Source organism: Arachis hypogaea, chromosome 9 (assembly GCF_003086295.3).
Source record: "Arachis hypogaea cultivar Tifrunner chromosome 9, arahy.Tifrunner.gnm2.J5K5, whole genome shotgun sequence".
NCBI classification, from domain to species: domain Eukaryota; kingdom Viridiplantae; phylum Streptophyta; class Magnoliopsida; order Fabales; family Fabaceae; genus Arachis; species Arachis hypogaea.
The window spans coordinates 5,949,972-5,969,640 of NC_092044.1; the positions used below are offsets into that span (position 1 = coordinate 5,949,972).

Consider the following 19,669-nt stretch of genomic DNA (forward strand, 5'->3'; position numbering starts at 1 on the left):
GGCTATAAAAAGGTGAACCACAGGAGCCATTGACTCCTTTGACTTTGGTTCTCAACCTGGCAATATATGTATATATATCGTTATAACCACTTAACACTACATAGTGAGGCTTATACTGTTATACACTTGTGAACATTCTGGAAGAAAATTATTGGTTTGAGGTCTAGGCTTCACTTGCAGCATATTTTGTCTTTGGATTTTTTGTTATTTTGGATCAATTTTTCATTATTCTATGCTGTTAATCATCATCATCTTCATCATTATTATTATTATAGGAAAGAAATATGCATAGTGTCAATACTATATGTTGTTATATATATGGAATATTTGGAAATAAAGGAACAAATTAGCTTAGTATTTGATTACTATAAGTCTGTTGTGACAAATGCTAGAACACTTCTAAAGGCTAAGGCTATCATTATTAGCTTAGTATTGGATAAGGCATGGCGTCTGGTATTTTTCCCTTCTCACCCTAACAAGTTCTTGTGGATTTAAAGGATAGCATAGCTAAGAAGTTGGAAAAAGAAATAACAAGATAGATGAGTGTAAATGCTCGAGTTGTGGTTGTATCTTTAGGGAGACCAAGAGAGAGATTGGGATTAAATATTGTGTTTTTTTTTTGGTGATTGATTAAATATTGTGTTTGATGATCAAATATTGGAATTAAAAAATTTTAGTTCTAATACACAATTTCAATCTATTCATTATATTTAGAAAGTAAGGATACAATACATGGAAGTAAAATTTTTAAGATAGAAACTTTTATATTTTTTTATTTTAAAAATATTTTTATTTAATTTTTTAAATTCTAAATCTACTCTTTAATTTTCATATTTATCTTAAACTAAATATGATATTGAGATATAATTCAGTCCAATAAATTTTACACTAAAATTAATATAAAACTTAATTCAATCTCTATTTTTCTGTCTTTGTCTTTCGGTATTTATCTCTCTATCTTAATTTTTCTTTCAAATGAAGCCTTAATATCAAATGTTAAAGGAGTTAGTTTAATGCAAAATAGTTGAATCTTAAAAGGTAGAAAATGCTCTCTTTTGTTATTTTGAGGATTGATAGTACAGTGTAGTTGACTCTATAGTATAGGTGTTTTTCTCTCTTAGATTTGTGCTAGTATTTTGACACAAATCGTGGGATAGTTTATAATCTATAATTCAAATTTAGAAAAAGAGTCTTACTTAAAAGCTACATATTAGATTAGTTTAAACTTTTGAGATATAACTAGGATTAATTTGAAGCCATGAAACAAGGGAAGCCGCCTCTTCTACATACCCTTGTCAGTAATTCAGCATCATGAAGTCCATTAACCTCAATTTAGTACAAGTGTATAACCCACTAACTTCCTCAATCTCTTCACAATTCCTCACCAAGGCTTCAAAGATATATAATTGCATTTCTTTGACCACACCATACCATAAGATAAAGAAGGCGAATAAGTAAAATAAGTGAAATCTTTCATAACTTACACCATAAATTTTGTATATTGAATAATCTTTCGAAACTTATTAACATAAAGAGATAAGTTTTATTTAACTTTCAATTTTTTTTTCTATAATGTTATAAAAAATATAATTGTTTGTGTTTGCAGATTTAAAAAAAAAATGTTGACGTGTTTCAAAATTTATTGTTCTATTTCTAATTAGGGAAAGTATGAGGAGCCAATGCAATACTTGTACGATGTGTATAATGGAGATTTATGAAGTATTAGAGATATAACCATTATTGTTACTTTTTTCCATCAGCTGAAGCTTTTGGGATGAGTGGTATCATGACATGGTATTAGAGCGCTAGATCCGAAAGGTCAAGAGTTTAATCCTTGGTGAACTCCAAAATCAGTTTAATCTTTTGAGAAGATGTTTATTATCTCTAGTACTCGTATGATTATTCTAGATAGTATGAGAGATGTTCATTTTGTAACTTGAATTAGATATGAATTACAAGTTGTATGTATTTTATTATATGTATTCTAATTATGTCATTTATTTTTTGAGTATTTCTATATTTTTTTATAACTGATTTGATATATGAAAATAATTGCTAAAAAGTTTAGATTAATTATTTACGAAGTTAAATCTTAAATATAATAATTATTAATTAAAGCACGCACTTGAATAAAAAAAATAATAATTAAAATAAATGCATATTTCTTATGAATAACTATAAATTTATTTATATATTTATATACATATGTCTCTTTATCCGTGCATTATGCGAGTTATTAAGTTTGTTTTGTTTCTATTTTTTTTTAAATTAAAGAACAAGATATTTACCATTTTTTATTTGATCCCGTCATAATTTTTTATAGAAATATTTTTTAAAATTTTTTTAAATATATCTAAAACACCAATATTTTAATAATTTTAACATTTTAATAATTTTAACAGTTGATTTTAATTAATATATATTATATATTTTTTATAATCGATATGAAACTACTAAAATTGTTAAAACACTACTGACAGAAATATTTGAAATTCTTCCAATACTTTTTAGTAGGTGGTGTGTGTGAATGTGCTATTAATGACTGTCAAGTTACATACTAGGGACAGTTGAATCCACGAATTGCAGGTTGTGATCTCTAAAAAGTCCAAAGTATATATAATCTTTCAGAAAAAAGGAGAAGTAAAAAAAAAAAAAAGAAACTGAAAAAAATTTACTCTGGAATTTTTGGTGGCATATTAAATTTTGAGCTTTATTACTCATAGATATATAGTGTAGCTGGTATGTGACTGTGAGCTGTCTTTGTACAAAAACAAGCTAGTAGGACTTGATAATAATTAGAAAGAAAAAAGAGAAAAAAAAAAATTACAGATGTCTAATCCAACGGCCACAGATTCTTTACTCTAACTTCTGCATTCATTTCCTTATTGAATGCTCTTTTCAGTTATAGTTTCTGTCTTACAGAAAACGTACATTGGATAGTTATTGAGGGCTCCTTTTATTTTAAATAATGTTCTTAATTTTAGCTCAAAATATGCATAACATATTTATAAGGTAGTGTTTTTGAAAATTATTTTTGAACCCAAATGCGGATAGATACCACATAAAAAGTATATGAGTTTGTTTGGTAATTATTAAGATTAGTACAGAAACAACAATCCAAAATTTTTTATTTGCTGTCATCACAAAAAGTGATAAGAATATTGAGATATATAGAAACTTTTTTTATTTGATTAAAAATATTCAGATTAAACTAATTAAACTACCAAAACATTATTTAAAATATTTTTGCATGATGAGATAAACTTTAAAAGAAACAACCGAAAGTCTTGGGTAACCCTAAAATAATTAGGCACATCTCACAAAATTATCCAATTATAAATAGTTATTTATTAACTATATACACATCTAAAAAAATTAACCACTAATATAATGATATATTTTTGGTAAAATGTTTGAATATTTTATTGTGACAGATTTAATTATTCTTGTAACGTAAGTGAATGTGAAATAGTTTGTATAAAATACACACAAATTTATCTTAAAGCTACATGATTAAAATGCATAATATATTATTTTATCAACCATTAACAAAATTGAACGGGAGTAATTTATTCCAAAAATTAATCCAAGATATGAAATATGAAAGATACTATATACTTACAAATTATTTAAATTTATACTTTTAAAAAATATGAAATTTATAATACATCCTCTTAAATTAATATATAATGATTATCTAAAGTCTAAGTATTTATGCATGGATGACCCACAATATTTGATGGAATATATATATTCTGCTACTGTATTAAGGTTAGAAAACTTAATTCATCTTAAAAATTAGTTAAAAAATAAAAAAATCACACTTATAAACTATTCAAGTATCATATTGTTAAAAGATATAAAATTTATAATAGACATTCAAATTCTTTATCGGAAAAAAAAATTGTTCTTAAAATTCATTTTGTAAACGTGATAATATTTCAGATATCATTTTAATAATTTATTGTTAAACACAGTTCATCTCTGTTTTTCATGCCTCGTTGTATTTGTGTCAGAAGGACTTTTAATCACTCTATTATTATTATTATTATTATTATTATTATTATTATTATTATTATTATTATTATCTTTATCTTAATCTTATGGTATGGTTGGGGGTATTAATTTTATTTCATGTATTTATACATGAGAGATGTATGATGATGATACACACAAAACAAGACCAACCAGAGGAAGCCACTTATACGACTGTGTAAGAAGAAGCTTTCTTTCACTGAGACACAGAGATTCCAATGGCCTCAATTGGTGCAGTCAAAATCTTCTTCTTCTCCTTCGCTTTCTGCCTCTTCAACTTTCTACCGCCTTCTCAAGGTTTTCTTTTCATCATTCTCCTCAATACTCTTCAATTTCTTCCTTAATTTCTATATCTTCAAGCCAGTTTATTATATACTTCTCTTCATATATATTCAAGTGTTTTTAATGTCATTTTTTTTAGTTTCCAAATGGTTTAATTTCTGGGGTTCTGTCCGTTGTCTCAAAATATCAAAATAAAAATCTTGTGTAATACATTATTTCCATGTTACTTCTTTATTTTATTTTATTTTATTTTTCTGGATCAAGGACAAATAAAAATCCGAATAATTTTCAATTGTGACAGGAAAACAAGAGAAATTGAATGCATATAGGTACCCGTTTATAAGAAAAGCAAGCACATTCCCATCATCAACACCATCAATCTCAGCACCAACAAACAACAATGGGTATGACTACATAATAATCGGTGGTGGAACAGCAGGGTGTCCTTTGGCAACAACATTGTCACAGAAGTTCAGTGTTCTGTTGCTGGAAAGAGGGGGTGTTCCATTCACAAACCCAAATGTGTCATTCTTAGAAAACTTCCACATTACATTGGCAGACACGTCAGCAACCTCAGCTTCACAATACTTCAAGTCAGAGGATGGTGTTTTGAATGCAAGGGCAAGGGTTTTGGGTGGTGGAAGCTCTATCAATGCTGGATTCTACACTAGAGCTAGCTCAAGGTGAGTCTCTCTGCCTTCAAAATTATATATTGTGATTTTGTTAAGAGGATTTAGAATTTAATTAGAGAAAAAATATATAAATATAGAGATAAAATTTTAAAATAAAAAAATTGAATTCGAAGGCAAAATGGTAAATATACAAAAAAATTTAATTTTATTTAGATTTTGTGGTCAATCCAACACTACCAAAGGTTCTTTTGTAATTTGTATCATTCTCTTCACATTTTTTTTTCATACTCTTGTTTTTTTTCTTATTTTCAATTTAGTTTTTTTTTAATCTTGATTATGGATCATTGGATCCTGTTTGATTTTTATTTCTATTTTTTTAAAATTTTCTGCATCTTAAAAATATTGTTATAACAGTAGTGAGAGTAATAAAATGTTATGGAAAAGTATAAGGAACCAAAAGCTTAACAGACAAAAACTAAATAAAACTATATTAGTTTATATCAATAATTAATTAATTTTAAATTTTTTAAATTCAAAATTTAAAAAATTTTAAATTAATTAAGTAAACCTAATTAAAACCTATAAAAACTTTTCTCTTTTTTCTCACATTAATCTATCCACTTCTAACAATCACAAATTCAAAAAATATATAAAAGAACATCTATTTAATATGAAAAAGAAACATTCTAATACTTAGTAGAAGAAACATCCATATATATTAACTCGTAAAAATTTTGAATTCATCCAAAGATATTTGGCTGAATTTTGGCTGATATGCTTTTGGTTCCCTAGCTTTACTCAAATGTTATTATTATTTTTATATTAATAACTTTCTTTTTCATAAAGATTGAAGACAAAAAAAATTTGTCAAAGGAAAATAGAAGAACAGTAGAGCTAAAATTTGGAATATCCCTTCCTTTAAATTTTCTCTTCCTAGACAATATTTCCCATTGTTGTTGTTTCCCTCTTAGAATACACTATGGTGTGTCATGTATGATGTGGAAGTGTATCATAATTATGTATTTGTTTAATTTATTGTTAAAATTCTTTTTTTTAATAATCTTAATTATTTTCTGCAAATCTTCGTATTAATAATTTTAAGAATATTGCTATACATTTAAGTATTTTTACTAACAAAATCTAAATTGGTCTAATATCAACAAAAATTAATTATAAATAATATTATTATAAGTTTTATTATTTAACTTAATTAAATTTAGTTCATAAATTTTTTTAATGTATAACATTACTCTATATTTATAAGTATTGTTTTTATTTATTGGATTTTGCTTGTAAGTGTACTTCTCATGGGTAACAACTAATTAATGGAATTACACGTGAAGGATTTTAATATTGCATAAAGATTTCCAACAACTTCTTAAATGTCTATTTTCCCTTCCACAAATGGAAAGTTACTTTTAAAGGGGGAAAATTTTCAACTGTTGTTAACTTGTTATGTGCTTAGTGGATTTTATATGTTGGTTAAAATCAATTTTAGACTATTTTATTCAGCAAGATATTCATTTTAACTTTTAATAAGCCTACAATATTTTTCTCCCCTTCTCCTTTCTCATGAATTATTCTATTTAATTTAAACTTAATAATAAAATATGGAGGTAGTACTATTGACATTCTATGTCTCTTTATTGTGTCATTATTTAAAAATTTACTACAGTGGAAATTGAAAGAGATTTTAATGCAATTTTAAAAAAAAACTCTTGTTCAAATATGTATCCATAAAAATCAAAATCTATTACTAAGAGAACTCTATTAGTTCACTGGTCATTATAATTTTTGCTCCTCTACACTGCTGAAGTATTATTTATGGTAGAGAAATTAGAGTACAAAATTATCATGAACTTTAAAAAAATGTAAACAAAATAATGTAGCTAGCTATATATAGGCCTAGGCTGGAACATGTTTGAAGAAAATTGGTCTTAACTAAAAAAAGTAGTTACATCCTTGGATTGGAATTGGTTAAGGCTTGCTATTAAGATTGAAATATTGTTTATAGTGACCCTCTCATATTTATAACATTTATGGCTACTACATCTTCTTTTCATGGAATTTCCTCTTCCTCAGTTCTTAATTATCAATTAAATGCTTCTTGTGGTCCTTTATTTTTCTTTATATTTTTGGTGGGAACTCTTTGAGTCTTTGTGGTCCTTTGAAACGCAACCCTATTTTATGTGATGGAAGTGATTAGGTGGGGTTATTGTCAGATATATATGGAAAGAGAACAATACTTTCATTTTACAAGGAATCTTCTTTTTTTTGGTAAAAGTAATTAAGGTGCTCAATCCTTAGGTAAATGATTAACTTAATTAGAAAGAATATATAAAAGTGACAAAAAGTTAAAAGCACACAAAAAAAAGGGTGATAACATAAGTTAGAAGAAAATTTCAAAAAGTAATAAGTAGTGCTAACTTGTTTTCTATAAATTAATATTAGGTTATATATCATCTTATTGTTTAAAATATTTATTTACATCATAATTGCTTTTTGTTCATCCTTCTAATTTTTTGCACAAGTGAAAGAAACTATATCCCACAAGCCATTTAATTTTGTAATATAGTACACACACGCACATGAAAAACATAGAAAGATAAACTTAATCTTCATTTAATGAGAAAAAAAAAAGTTTATGTTCTTGTGAACTTACCAACCTTTTAAATGAACAGAAGAAGAAACTCCGTTCTTGCTAGTCTTTAAAATGCTACACATGATGATTTTAATTTTTTGAGTACATGATACCCAAATAAAATGCTACACATGATGGTGATGGAGTAATAACAATTACATCACTTTATTTGGTTTTATAGTGGTTGGTAAGACTAAAGAGTAATAATTATTGACACATGCCATTGCCAATTGATGTAGGCCATTCATTTGTGTATCATGTCTCTAGTCTTTTCCGAAGCTAACCAAGTTTTCTCATATCTATTTTGCGATCTTTGACTGAAATAAATGGCTTAGACGATGTACATGAGATTAATAATGTAAGATGTAAATACTAAGCTTGTTAGTAAACTGTAAAGGGATCAATGGAAGATTACTTTTGACGGCTTCTCTTAGTTTGAAATTTTAGTGCATTATAATGAGTTTTTTTTTAAGGTCATGAGGTAACTAAAATTTTGCCAACGTTAAATGACTAAATCATAATGTATATATGGTTAGTGTGTAATCTATTTTTCATATAATCGCAAACAATCTTCTTAATTTTAATATAAACAATTGAAAATTACTACTCAATACTAATTACGTACATTTTATTTTATTGTTTTAGATAGTATTTTTTAAATGTTTTTGTTTCTTTTAAATATGGTCTCGTTCAAAATCTGTTAGGATTTGGAAAAAAATATTAAGTTTTAGATATCTTTATCCTTCACCTTATGTCATACTATATGGAATCCTTTTTTTATTTACTTATAAAGATGAACCTAAGGTGAATTTATGTGTGTTTTCTTTATTTTGGCCCGGGGGATTTTTTTTTTTTGGAGGGGGTAGTAAAATAAAAACTAATGGGTAATACAAATTTACGTATATTAGTTAAGTTAATCTATGTGGGTGACATATTTTGACAGGTTCACATATAAAAGAAATAAAGTAAAACGATAAGGATTTGGATCTTTTAAATTTTGAATTTTATTTTAGAAGGTAAAATATGATCTATCATCATTTATTTTATAGGTGGAAGTGTGGGACTAAGAGAAAATATGAGAGAGAAAACTTTTAATAGTAAAAAATCTTACTTTATTCTCTAAAATGAAACTTTAAAATTTAGAGGATCCAAATTTAAAACAGAAAAGCACTTCTTAAAGTTACGGCTTTAGAAAAAGATGAGTGGATAGGCACAATGCTATAATCGCTTGGTTTTAGCATTTTTTCTATTATCGTCGTCTTCAATTTTTGGGATTTTAAAAAATTTCTGAGAGTTCGAATTCTGTCTCGTATGTATAACATTCTTAGATAGAACTCAAATTAATGACCAATTAGTTTTTAAGTTGAATATTGTGGGAAGCCAATATATATATATATATATATATATAAATTTTATTATTATTTTTATCACTGTAAATTTTTTTTGGATTTCTTAACTTTTTAAATATATTTTTTACTTTGTCTATGTTGCACTAACCACTAATTAATTCTAGAGGATTACTGTAGTACCTTCTATAATTTCAAGGGCTCAGTATCCTTATGGTGTGTGGTTAAGAGCTTGTTACGTGTTTTTATTAATAATAATAATTATTGAAAGCTAATATTATACGGTCAATATCATATTATAATTAACATTTAATATAAAAAAATTATTCAAAACTCTTAAAAATAAAAATATCTAAAACTCAAATAAAAAAATATATGAAATTCAAATTTAATAAAAATTATTAAATTTATTTAGCAACTCATATAATATTAATTTCCTAGCATATTGCTCAAAAATTAGTTTAAAATTAAAAGTATCTGAAATATGAAAACGAATCTCTAAATTAGTGATGAGACAAAAGGAAATGGTAGTTAAACTCACTTAAACACACACACATGTTTATTAACATCTATGTATAAGACATATTTTTATCATCCTTAAGCTATGTTTAATAGATGGAATTAATATTACATAATTATAAAGACAGAGAATGAAAAGATATGTTTAAAAATAGAGAGATAACTATAAAATAGTACATTTTAGAATATAAATATATATCTTATATTGTTTTATCATTTAAAGTAAAAATAGATCAACATAAACACAATTTTTTGTCTTTTAATTTAATTATGTATTTATTCTATATTTCAATTACTAAATACAATTTCAAATAGTATGATTCCAACATTCAATACCAATTAAACTCACTTTTATATACTTATTAAATCATATTATATTCAAAATAAAAATAGTAATATATGAAACGGTAATACTAGGAAATAAAAAATATCAAAATTTGTGTTATTTAATATTTATTAATTATTATAATAATGAATAAATACTAAATAAAATAAATTCTGATTTTTTTTACAAATTTTTTTTACTTACTAAATATTTCTGTATATGAAATTACTTATACATGAAACAATCATACCCACTAGAACTTCATCATCTCTATTGTAATATATATGGTTGCACTTAATCAACATTTATTATTTATTTGCATGCAATAATATTAGTGTTAATGATGCAGGTTTATAGAGAAAGTTGGGTGGGATCCAAAGCTAGTGAATGAATCATATCCATGGATTGAGAAGCAAATAGTTCACAGGCCAACGTTTTCATCATATCAAAGAGCAGTGAGGGACAGCCTCTTAGATTCAGGGGTGTCACCATTCAATGGATTCACATATGATCATATCTATGGAACTAAGCTTGGTGGAACCATTTTTGATAGATTCGGACGCCGTCACACTGCTGCTGAATTGCTTGCTTCTGCCAACCCTCAAAAACTTACTGTTTTGATATATGCAACTGTCCAAAAGATTGTTTTTGATACAAAAGGTAGTAGGTTCATATGACTCATCATAATTTTCTCTAAATAATTCTACTTAAATATGTTAGATTTTTAATTTTGATATACACAAACTGATCTTAGAAATTATTTTTTAAATATTTTCAAAAAAAATTATTTTTTTTAAATTATAAATATAAATACATAATTTTTTTTATGTATTAAACACAAAATGTGTCTTCACAACAATAAAACAAAGACATAAAGACATAAAATTATATTTAACATAAAAAATAATTTTAAATATTATATTCTGAGAGGTTGAGACACTACTTTTTTTTATTATTTTTATTTATTTTTTTATTTTTTCTAGATCTTTTCAAAAAATTAAAAATAAAAGTGAATTAAATTTTTTATAATTTATTTTATATTATATTTAATTATTACTAAATAAATTATTAAACACTAATTTTTATTTTTTTTTGGTATCATGTTTTTAGTATTTTATTTCATACTATTTTATTCTATTTTTGAAACTAAATACAATCTAAGAAAAAATTTAGAGAAACCAAGTCTAAATTATTTAAAATTGTGTTTGTAGTTTTATTTAATTTACAATTAGATTTTTATATTTTTTTACTCGGCAAGTGTAATCAAGTTTCTATGTTGTATACATAGTTTTATATAGCTAGGTTCCTATAATTTCATTACATGACTAATAATAATGTTAATAATGTATGATAATATAATAATGCTAATAAAACGTTTGCAGGAAAAAGACCAAAAGCAGTAGGTGTAATATTCGAAGATGAAAATGGGAAACAGCATGAAGCAATAATTGGAAATGATAAAGAAAGCGAAGTGATAGTGTCAAGTGGTGCAATTGGTACACCTCAATTGCTAATGCTAAGTGGAATTGGACCAAAACCAGAGCTAGAGAAATTGAACATCTCAGTTGTACTTGACAACCCTTTTGTTGGTAAAGGAATGGTTGATAATCCGATGAACACAATCTTTGTTCCTTCAAATAGGGAAGTTCATCAGTCACTCATTGAAACTGTTGGTATTACCAAGTTGGGTGTTTATATTGAGGCTAGCAGTGGGTTTAGTCAGTCCCCAAATAGCATTCATTGGCACCATGGCATTGTCTCACCTGAGGTATATGCATTATTATGTTATATTTCACTTAATATAAATCATAAATTTACACATAATGTGAATATGTGAATATTGTGGATCACATTGGAACCCTTAGAAGTTAATTAGGCCATGTAACTTCCTGCCATTAACAACATAATTGTGTCCAAAAAGCACAAGCCATTACCTCCATTATTCTTTTTTTTAAGCTGTTTTATATTTTTTTTATACATTTATAGGTCATTGTATCTCAATGTATGATGCATCAAGTTGGATTTAATATATTTAAATTATTTTTCTTTAGAATAATAGTTAAATTGTCTCAGTGTGATTTTTAAATGCGTTTCTTTTTCGAATCCTGCGTTAATGCAAAATGCTTGTGCACCGAACTATCTTTTTTATATTTTCATTTTCTTGTTTTAGAAATAAAAAAATATTTTGACATTTGTGTTGTATTTTAACCTATCTTATTTTTTATAATGTGACAGAATCTCTCTTAATATTAGTTTGAACTTATTTTTACATGATTATTTTTTAGAGTGCAAATTTCTCTATTATAAACTCATTGTTTTGTCTATTTATTCATATATTTTGGGTCTATATTTTCTCCTCTCCTATCTAAGTTCCATGATGTCAAGAACACCATGCATTAACATTCATTTTTTTCTTTTTTTGTGGCAATTTTTGCATGAACAACCAGATTGGACAACTCTCTACAATCCCTCCAAAGCAAAGATCACAAGAAGCAGTTCAAGCCTTTATCAAGAACAAGAAAGACATACCAGTTGAAGCATTCAGAGGAGGTTTCATCCTATCAAAGGTTGCAAATCCTTGGTCAGTAGGTGACCTCAAATTGGTCAACACAAATGTCAATGACAACCCTTCTGTCACCTTCAACTACTTCAGCCACCCCTACGATCTCCATCGCTGCGTCGAAGGGATCAAGCTTGCTACAAAGGTAGTTCAGTCTCAACACTTCACAAACTACACTCTGTGTAACAGAGAAACTACAGAGAAACTTCTTAACCTCAGTGTTAAGGCCAGTGTTAACCTTGTACCAAGGCATGCCAATGATACTAAGTCTTTGGAGCAGTTTTGCAAAGATACTGTAATCACAATTTGGCACTACCATGGTGGTTGCCATGTTGGGAAGGTTGTTAGTTCTGATCATAAGGTTCTTGGTGTTGATAAGCTGAGAGTGGTTGATGGATCAACATTTGATGAGTCTCCAGGAACAAATCCTCAAGCTACTGTTATGATGATGGGCAGGTATGTACATAGAGATCATAATACAGAGATATTCAGACTAAGAAAATTTGTCTCCTATTTTGTATGATCAAAATATAGAAAACAACTTTTGTATCTCTGTATTTCTGTCTTGAGACTTTAAATGTGATCATAATAAACATTATGTTGCATTTAAAGATAATGCTAATGATATACTTAGTTAAATTTGGTGCATCATGCATCTAGATGATCCAAAGATATAGATCTTAATGTAACTTTTATCAACAATTTTTATTAGATCTATATCAGTGGTTTATTTTGGTGAATCATGTACAACCAACTTTAACTTGGTGCATCTAAGACATTTCATGAATCTAAATAGGGAAGTTATGATGCTAATATTTACATGTTGGTATCTACTTGTGTGTGACAGGTACATGGGATTGAAGATTTTGAGAGATAGGTTGGGGAAATTGGCTTGATTGCTTGAATATGAGGAGGAAAAGTAAAGTGTGCAGTGTGAAGATGAGAGCAGCTATCTTGCAGATTAGGGAGGAAAAAAAAAAGAGTGTTAGTTATAGGATTGGAAGCTAAGCTAAAGTAGTTTATTTGTGTAATGTTTTGTAAAACAGTGGAACTGTTAATCAAGAAGGTCATGGCTTCATGACTTTTTGTGGATGAAAAGGTTATCCTAAATGGAAATTTGCTGAAAATCCATAAATTCTTAAAACAGCTCTTTCTCAAAATGTGGCTGCTTTACAATCACTCATTCTTGATTTTTTTTTACAAAATTTACAAACATCATAAATTAAAATGAGTGACTATAAATATTCTCAAAGCACACATTAAATGTGCTAAAAGAACATGCAAGTCTTTCTGGCAATATTGCCATTTTTTTTCAACAAAGTAATAAATACATGTCCACTCTCATCAGAATCTGTACTCAGAATAATGTAGTCAAGATTGAAAAAGTTTTAATGGGATCCAGGCCATAGTTTAGTTGAAAATCCATGCTCACTGGTGCTTCCTCTGGACATGCTTCTCAACTTTTGCCAGAACTTTATTTTCCTTCCACTAGTCAAAGGCCCTGAAGAAGAATGCCTCCTGAAAGATTCAAATTCTTGGCCTGAAGTACTGAGCAAATCTGTTGCTGATAATGCTACCTTTTCCTCGCCGGATTGGTAGCCATACACCGGCGTATGATACCCGGAAAAGTCTTCCCCCTCGTCCGAGACACCGGACAATTTCACTTCCATGTCAGTTAGGAGACTTCCTTCTTGAAAACTCCTTGTTCTGACATCACTTGTTTCCTCAAATTCATTGCATACTAGCTTCAAGGCTTGAACTACTTCCCCCATGAATGGTCTTTGAGACACTTCTGGCTGCACACACATGGATGCAATCGCTGCGACTTTTAACATTGTGTCAGCAGGAATGCTAGGCTTTACAACAGGATCTATGATCATCTCTAAGCCCTCCTTACTTGTTAGAAGCGGACGAGCCCAAGTAACAAGGTTTTCTTGGCCTGGTGGTTGTGAAAAATCCACAGGCTTTCTTCCTGTTAGGAGCTCAAGTAGTACTACTCCATAGCTGTAAACATCACTCTTTACAAGAAGATGGCCAGTCATTGCATATTCAGGAGCCAAGTATCTGCAAAATCAACATGTAAATGGGATAAGTTTTCATCTTGAGGAATGGAAAGAAATGTTGAAGTATCTCTGGAGTTAAAAATCAAGATTATTAGTATTACCCAAATGTTCCCATAACATGTGTGGAGATATGCTTGTTTCCCTCCTCCAATGCCGTTCTAGCCAATCCGAAATCCGAAACTTTTGGTGTAAAGTCATCTTCTAACAAGATGTTGCTGGACTTGAAATCCCTGTGTATGACACATGGATTTGAATCCTCATGAAGATAAGCCAATCCCCTAGCTGCCCCAAGCGCAATCTTCATTCGCGAATTCCAATCTAGTGGACTAGTTTCCTTGTCAGCACCTGTGAAAATAGAAAGCATCCAAAAAGGCATTATCAGAACAGAAACACTTATCTTGAATCTTGGATGATGATGATTTAGGAGCATATATCATTATTCAGATTAAAAAAGTTGAAGACTGATGTTTGATTACCATGAAGGTGAGATTCCACACTCCCATTAGGGACTAGTTCATAGACTAGGCACCGGGTCTTTCTCTCTATGCAGATGCCTAACAATGTAACTAAATTTCTATGGTGCAGCCGGCTAAGCATCTCAACTTCTGCCAAGAACTCACGACCACCACGCTGATCGTCTCTTTTAAGGATCTTCACTGCTACATCCCTCCCATCATTTAGAATTCCCTTGTATACAAGACCAAAGCCACCTTCTCCTAATATTCTTGAAGAATCAAAATTATTTGTTGCTTTCTCTAACTCATTCAATGAAAATATCTTAGCAGCTCCTGTGTATGTTATTGACCCTGAATTGAAGGACATTGATCCTGAACTTTGCATTTTCCCATGAGCTAATTCTGTAGGAGTACCTGTTTAAGTGTAAATCTAGTCATTTATGTTCACAATGAACAACCAAAGTTGAAGAATTTCATGATACTAAGATTAACTTATACAAATCAATATTTTTGTTGATCCTGTATCTGAATTGGACTAACCAGATAGTTTTGAAGAGGGTGAAATCAAAACATCTGGACCTTGTTCCGGTTTGATGACACAGGATCTGTACTTCAACAAACAAAGCCAAGCAAGTCCAATGAATATAACAAAAGCAGTAACTGATGACAATACAATTACAACAATCATTCTTCCATTATTACTCTCTCCTTTTGTCTTCCTTGAGACATCTACTCCTAAAGGTTTCATTATTGTTCCATTGTTATCACCACTGATATATGGCCCATTGTCTATACCATTGGACGCGGAAGGTGGCGATGGTGGAAGACCTGCATCAGTGACAGAACCAGAAAATTTTGGAAATGAAGGCAAACATAATACATATAATATACTAAGAAACTTGTAAGAATTGTATAACCTGGGTATTGGACATAGAGCACTTCATAAGCACCAAACATTGAAGCATGCCTAAGAACCTTCTTGTGCCAGAGTTTCTGATATATGGAAAAAGCAGTGGTGTCATTGAATTTTACTCCTGTTGGTACCAAATTTATGAGAACATTGGTTTTCTCTAGTTGTAGATTAGCAGCATCAGCTCCTACAATGCGAACTTGGCTGCGATTCAGCGAAAGACCAGCTGCAACTTCCTCAGCAAGCTTTGAAACCAAAGGGAAAAACTTGGATATTGCAATGCCAATTTGGAGTTTTACTTGAAGAGGCAATACACAACCACAAGGCGAACCGGGTGGCGTGTATGTCAAGGGATCAGAGCAAGTCATGGACAAACAATCTACAAGTAGGACGATCAATATTCAACATCACATAGATTTCTTGAAATGATTGATAAAGAAGAAACAGAAAAAAGCTTATGAAGTATTGGGATTAAGTTCAGATTACCTTTATTAGGAGGTGGAGGTGGCAGAACAAAAGAATATGCAGCTGGTGGCTGAGCCTTAGTCTTCTTCAATGATGAACTCAGAGGTGCAATTCTAGGTGAATGAGAGGGTACTGATGAACAATGGATATAACCAACAGTTAGATCCTAATAAAAAAACCAAAGTACATTAAATGGAGAAAGATCCTCAAAAGAAGGAAAATTGATAAAGTGATAAACTGAGAAGTTAAATAACAAATTTGCAACTTCTATGAGTCCCACTATCTAGTTACTTTATCAATTTCCTCACTTTAGAAGAGTTTGATCTACATGAAATATATTACTACCTCGCTTTCAAAATAAATATCTCTTTGACTAAATTGTTAATTGAAAAAATTCAAGGATTTGGCCATAATGGATCTATATAATTAAGTATCCAATATACCAATTTGGTCAAAACAACATATGTTTTGGAAAAAAGTATTTTATACCGTTGAGGTGGCTTGACATAATCGCTGGTGATGGTGCCAGTGAAGGTGCAGGTGCGCGAAAATCCTTGTTCTTTGGTGAAGAGAATGGAGGTTGCAACTTGGAGACTGAAGGACCTATACTTTTAATAGAATTTCACACAAGAAATAAGATTAAATTTGATACTTTAATGTTCAAATATGTAATGATTGAGTAGGACTTTTATGTAAAGCTTTTCAACCAGAGAATCAAACCTTGATAGCTGTAAGCAGGAGGATGGATTGGATAGGCCGGCGCAGGGGTTGGGTTGCCGGACCTTTTTCTCGAATAGTGATGCTTATGATGTGATATTGGAGAATCCATAGAACTATGTGTCCATTTCCTTGCATGAGTTCTTTGAATTGGCTTAGAAGGTGGCATTGCAATACTTACAGGAACACTGGAAGATGATTTTGAAGGTGCATGTGCAGTGCTTTTGGAAACTCCAGAAGTTGATTTCAGTGGTGGAATTGCAATACTAAACTGATTACTTGCTCTTGAATGGTGTGGATTGGTGGCTACAAATGGGAACATAAATCCTAATTTAGCATAATTATGGCATGAACTTTCCTAGAGAGGAACATATCAACTATAAACTAAGTAAACCAAAAATTACTGATTTTATAAACAGTTCTGAGAGGTTTGTTCACCCGAATTTCGACTTTTGGCCCGCGAAAGCAGAGAGAAAATAAATTGTGGATATGACAGGGGATCATGTCTAGAAAGATCCACCAAAATTAACAAAGCAAGATATAACATCTGTAATGATTATTGTAACTACAATTAATAATATGTAAACCTTATGTATAAACCTCAAATACAAGTTTGTGACTAAGTTCCCATTTGTTAAATTTCATTAGCAAAATCCTAAGTAGGAATATAATTCTGAACAACATAACATTTTCATTGTAGAACACCTCAAATTATTGCTCATACCTTCATATTCATGAAGCTGTTGAGTGCTGAGCACTAAATGTAGCTTAATCAGCAGCAGAATCAGCTTCAACCCCATTTCCTTCCAAGTGAAACTGTAGATCAATCATGAATTCTCTTACCCTTCACCACCAATCCAAGAACAACAACAAAAATTGGAACAGAATTTGGTGGAACTAGAAGCAAAAATTGTACAACAGCCATAAGAGAATAAAAAAAAAAAAGGGAGTTTATTATTTCATCCTTTTTTTACTTTTCTTTTCCTCAAAACTAAGGCTATAATAAGACTTGGAGACACGAGAATTGTGAAACAAGAGGTTTCATTGTTGTGTCTGAGACAAAAATCGAAGATCAGATGAAACCAAAAAGCACAGAAATACACATGCTCCACTGTTGAAGCAGGAAAAAAACACAGTGAACACTTTCATAAGAAGAGAGTTGGTGGGGTTGGACTTGTGGCTTGAATGTTTGTTTGTGCTTATTTACATCTTGATTGAGAGAGAGAGAAAGAGAGAGAAACAAGTTAGAAGCAAGTGCATAGGCCTAAAAGTAAGAGAGTGATTGAATTAAAAAATTGATAGTGCTTGACTTTCTTTTCAGTTTTATCCAGGCAATGATTTCACACACACAAGGCATTGTTGGTGGGATATTGGGATTAGATATCTTAATTAATCCAATATTAGTTTGAAAAAGTTGAAAGTTAGTTAGTTTTCAACTTTGCATTCAATTAAATTAATATTTCATAGACCTTTGTTCTTTTCTTTTTTCTTTTCTTTTCTTCTCTTTTTCTTTTTTCTCTTATCCCTATATTCTTTAAGCAATAATTGTATATTTGTATGGGTGGTGCTTTATATCTATGAGGAATGATTAATAATTAGTAATTACACATCAAGTTAAATTTGATGTATTAAGAACGTTTTGATGGTGTAGTTAACTATGAAGATTACGCTTAGGCCTTTGGTTCCTATACTTTTTCATATATATATATCTCACAAGGCATACCACAAGGCATACGCTTAAAAATAAATAAATTACATTACATGATTTGACATGTTTTTATTTTAGATACACATATATTGTATAAGTAGGTCCAAAAAAAAATTGTATTTATAAATCTTTTGATTAAATGAAAAAGGTTTAATTACATACTCTAGGTTCTCAATTATACTTTCACTGTTTAATTTTCAATTGATTTTATATAGTTTATAATGTTTAATCAAATTTTACGGTGCATTTTTTTTTCCTTCCAATAAATCCTTATTTTTATCTACCGCGTCACAATAAAAAGTTAAATTAGAGAATTGTTGTTGTTATGACCATTTATATCCAACAACTTTCATATCTCATACAATAACATCAATTACAACATTCCAATTTCCATCGTTAAAGAAAAAAAATTAAATTAAATTAAAAAGTAAATATACGACATATATTTTACTCTGCAAGAGCAAAAAATTATGTATATTCTTTACCAATATTTTAGCAATGTACTATAGTTGCCTAGTTGGGGCAGTAAATTTATGAAATATTCAATCTTTATTATGCCGCTTTGTCATGATTGACAAAATTGGAAACTTCGTAATATATATATATATATATATATATATGATTAATTTTTTTTAATTATAATAATCTAATTGAAAATTGAGAAGATTTTGCTTATAAAAAAAGAATAATATAATTGAAAATTGGGTAAAATTATAATAATATAATACCTATGTAATAATTAAACCAAAGAAAAAAAAACTAATACAAGAAATTTATTTCTTTAATATTATATTATTTTAAATTACAAGATGATGAACTATGCTTCTAATTTTTCAAATTCGTACTTAAAAGTCAAATATTCACGCACAGCCAATAATAATTTCCTACTTGGTCTATATGCATATAGAAAAAAAAAGTATTAATTAAATAAATTTATTAAATGAATATAATTATCACAAAAGTAGTTCAACTAATTATTAACGCATTTTAAAATAAATAAATTTAATTTGA

At 29.0% G+C, this 19,669-nt stretch overlaps 2 protein-coding genes across 3 annotated transcripts; one reads left to right on the forward strand and one right to left on the reverse strand.

The window, feature by feature from the left end:
• Positions 1 to 4,151: 4,151 nt before the first annotated feature.
• Positions 4,152 to 13,484, forward strand: LOC112710121 (protein HOTHEAD). The gene is made up of 6 exons (XM_025762221.3): positions 4,152 to 4,332; positions 4,619 to 5,000; positions 10,130 to 10,440; positions 11,163 to 11,548; positions 12,228 to 12,796; positions 13,188 to 13,484. Exons 1-6 carry the CDS (start codon positions 4,254 to 4,256, stop codon positions 13,234 to 13,236), a joined length of 1,776 nt encoding a protein of 591 aa, XP_025618006.1. The 5' UTR covers positions 4,152 to 4,253; the 3' UTR covers positions 13,237 to 13,484.
• LOC112710120 (receptor-like serine/threonine-protein kinase ALE2) lies at positions 13,476 to 18,308 on the reverse strand. 2 transcript variants are annotated; one of them, XM_025762219.3, is made up of 9 exons: positions 17,675 to 18,308; positions 16,954 to 17,256; positions 16,723 to 16,836; positions 16,255 to 16,365; positions 15,776 to 16,147; positions 15,399 to 15,686; positions 14,880 to 15,272; positions 14,505 to 14,748; positions 13,476 to 14,404 (listed from the first exon to the last, which is right to left on the reverse strand). In XM_025762219.3, the coding sequence occupies exons 1-9, from the start codon at positions 17,748 to 17,750 to the stop codon at positions 13,729 to 13,731; spliced, it is 2,577 nt and encodes an 858-aa protein (XP_025618004.1). In that variant the 5' UTR covers positions 17,751 to 18,308; the 3' UTR covers positions 13,476 to 13,728. The 2 variants fall into 2 exon arrangements, with proteins under 2 accessions (XP_025618004.1, XP_025618005.1); XM_025762220.3 differs by having other exon boundaries at positions 16,723 to 16,841; positions 17,675 to 18,182.
• Between the last annotated feature and the right edge of the window lie 1,361 nt (positions 18,309 to 19,669).